Source organism: Dipodomys spectabilis, unplaced genomic scaffold, assembly GCF_019054845.1.
Source record: "Dipodomys spectabilis isolate Male_0828 unplaced genomic scaffold, ASM1905484v1 ptg000060l, whole genome shotgun sequence".
NCBI classification, from domain to species: domain Eukaryota; kingdom Metazoa; phylum Chordata; class Mammalia; order Rodentia; family Heteromyidae; genus Dipodomys; species Dipodomys spectabilis.
The window spans coordinates 4031-6156 of NW_024870737.1; the positions used below are offsets into that span (position 1 = coordinate 4031).

Genomic DNA, 2126 nt, shown 5'->3' on the forward strand with positions numbered 1-2126 from the left:
AAGGCAAACCAGGTCTACACGCTCACATGCAATGTTTTAATGTTATGGGCAAGCAAGACAACAATAATGGGAGGCAAGAACGAACGCTTCTTTTCCCCATTTCTTTATGCCATGATCTCTTCTCAGCCGGGTCCCTTCCATATGCAAGGGAGATAAGCTACTGTGCTGGTTTTGTTCCACACCACGAGAGTACACAGATTCCCAATGGGCTGAGCAGTGAGCCAGACTCACTCTGCCCTCAAAGTACAGCCACAGCAATCAACACGAGACTACTGCCGTCCGTGACCTCCAAGGTGGAAGCTGGATAGCGCTGCCATTGAAAAGGACAGCTGAAACAAAGGTCAACTTGAACATCACCCCAATAGGTGTACCCCATAAATTCCCAAACCCAGACTGGAGCCACACAACAGACAAGGTGGGCTCCTCTGTCCAAACGGAAAAGCAAACAATGGGCCTCATGTGACACCAGGCAGGGACAGACCACTGCCTGTGGCCCTGACCCCTGGCACCCCCCTGTCCCACTGGTCCCCTACCCCCCTCCGCGTAAGTTCACCTAGCCCTGGCCACCATTCATTGCTGGGTGGCCTCTCTCTCCTTCCTCAGAGCCTCTTTGTACAGGGATGAGAAGGAGCTGGGATCGCGCCCGCTGAAATTCACCCACTGCTCCAGCACCTTCATCTTGCTGGTTTCTGCCAGGGCCCTCGGGCCCCACTGGTACACATAGCGAGCGGGATCGCTGTTGGGCACGTGCCGGTACTCCAGGTACTGCTCCTGCACAAAATCTTCCACAAGCTTCCTGGGGTCCCCGTAGGTGTAGTGCTCCCTGCCCGGACACACCCCCATCTTACTCAGCGCCTCCCAGAGCACCTCGTCAGAGACGTGGTTGCCCTCCCTGAAGACAATGCACAGGACCATGATCAGGAAGCCAGTCTTGGGCACGCCCTGGACATCACTCAGCAGCCCATCATACGTGAGCCCCAGGGACGTGGCCAGCACGTAGGCGTCTTCGCCGGGCGCCACTTCCTTCAGCTCAATGCCAAAGACCAGCAGCATGCACTCACAGGCCGTCTTGAAGATCATAGGGAAGAACTCCTGGTGCTCTCTGCTGACAAGGTTCAGAAGCTCCCCTCTGCTGGTTGGCTCCTTCAGGTGGTACTTGCGGAGCAGGAAGGGCACCAGGGCCAGGCCATCTTCCAGCAAGGATTTGGGGTCTACCCGGTCGGCCCAGGGGAACAGACGAGGAATCGCCACGAAGCTTCTGGTGCCCTGATTGACTTGGTTCCACGGAGCACAGACCAAGCCGGTGCGGGGAAGGCAAGCGCTCTGAGGACCAAGGCAGGAGGGTGCCAAGCCGGTGCGGGGAAGGCAAGCGCTCTGAGGACCAAGGCAGGAGGGTGCCAAGCCGGTGCGGGGAAGACAAGCGCTCTGAGGACCAAGGCAGGATGGTGCCAAGCCGGTGCGGGGAAGGCAAGGGCTCTGAAGACCAAGGCAGGGTGGTGCCCAAGCAACAGGCTCCTCCCTTGGGGTGGGGGGCAGCACTGCAGTGGGGAGGGAGAAAGAGGCGGTGGCTCTGGCCTCCTCCTGCTCCCCCCGCTGTGCCTCCTTGCACGGGGCCTGGAGCACGTCACAGGTGGCGGCAGTGGCCATCGCCTCCGCCGCAACCACAGGGACCAGGCCAGCCACCAGGTCCTGCCCCTCCCTTGGCGTCTGGGGGCCTTCCTCACCCTTCCCGCGCTGGCTCTTGGGAACGTAGGGCATTGTGGCCCTCATTGGACACAGCAGGCAGGAAGAAGCGTGGAAAGCCTGGGTAGAGGGGGAGGAGATGGTGAGCGGCCTCAGCCGACAAGGGCGCCCCCAGCACCTCCCACAAGGTCAATGACAAGAAGGCCAAGGACAAGGTGGCAGCCGGTCCTGTGTTGGCAGTGCGCCTGTCTGCTGGAAGCCCGAGGAAGGACGTGGGGTGGTGCCTCGGGGTCCCAGCAGCTCTGAGCGCGTTGCCCTGGCGCTGCGCTGTCTCCTTCGGCCCTGACACCACCCGAGTGCCGTCCCCACTGTGGCCAGAGGACCCCTCCTCCCAGCAAGCTCTTCTAACTCCTGGCCCCTGAAGCTCCTGCCAGAGGCACTGA

General features: G+C 60.8%; 1 protein-coding gene across 1 annotated transcript; it reads right to left on the reverse strand.

The window, feature by feature from the left end:
• Nucleotides 1-570: 570 nt before the first annotated feature.
• Nucleotides 571-1758, reverse strand: LOC122108473 (melanoma-associated antigen 1-like). The gene has a single exon (XM_042680398.1). It carries the CDS (start codon nt 1756-1758, stop codon nt 571-573), a length of 1188 nt encoding a protein of 395 aa, XP_042536332.1.
• Between the last annotated feature and the right edge of the window lie 368 nt (nt 1759-2126).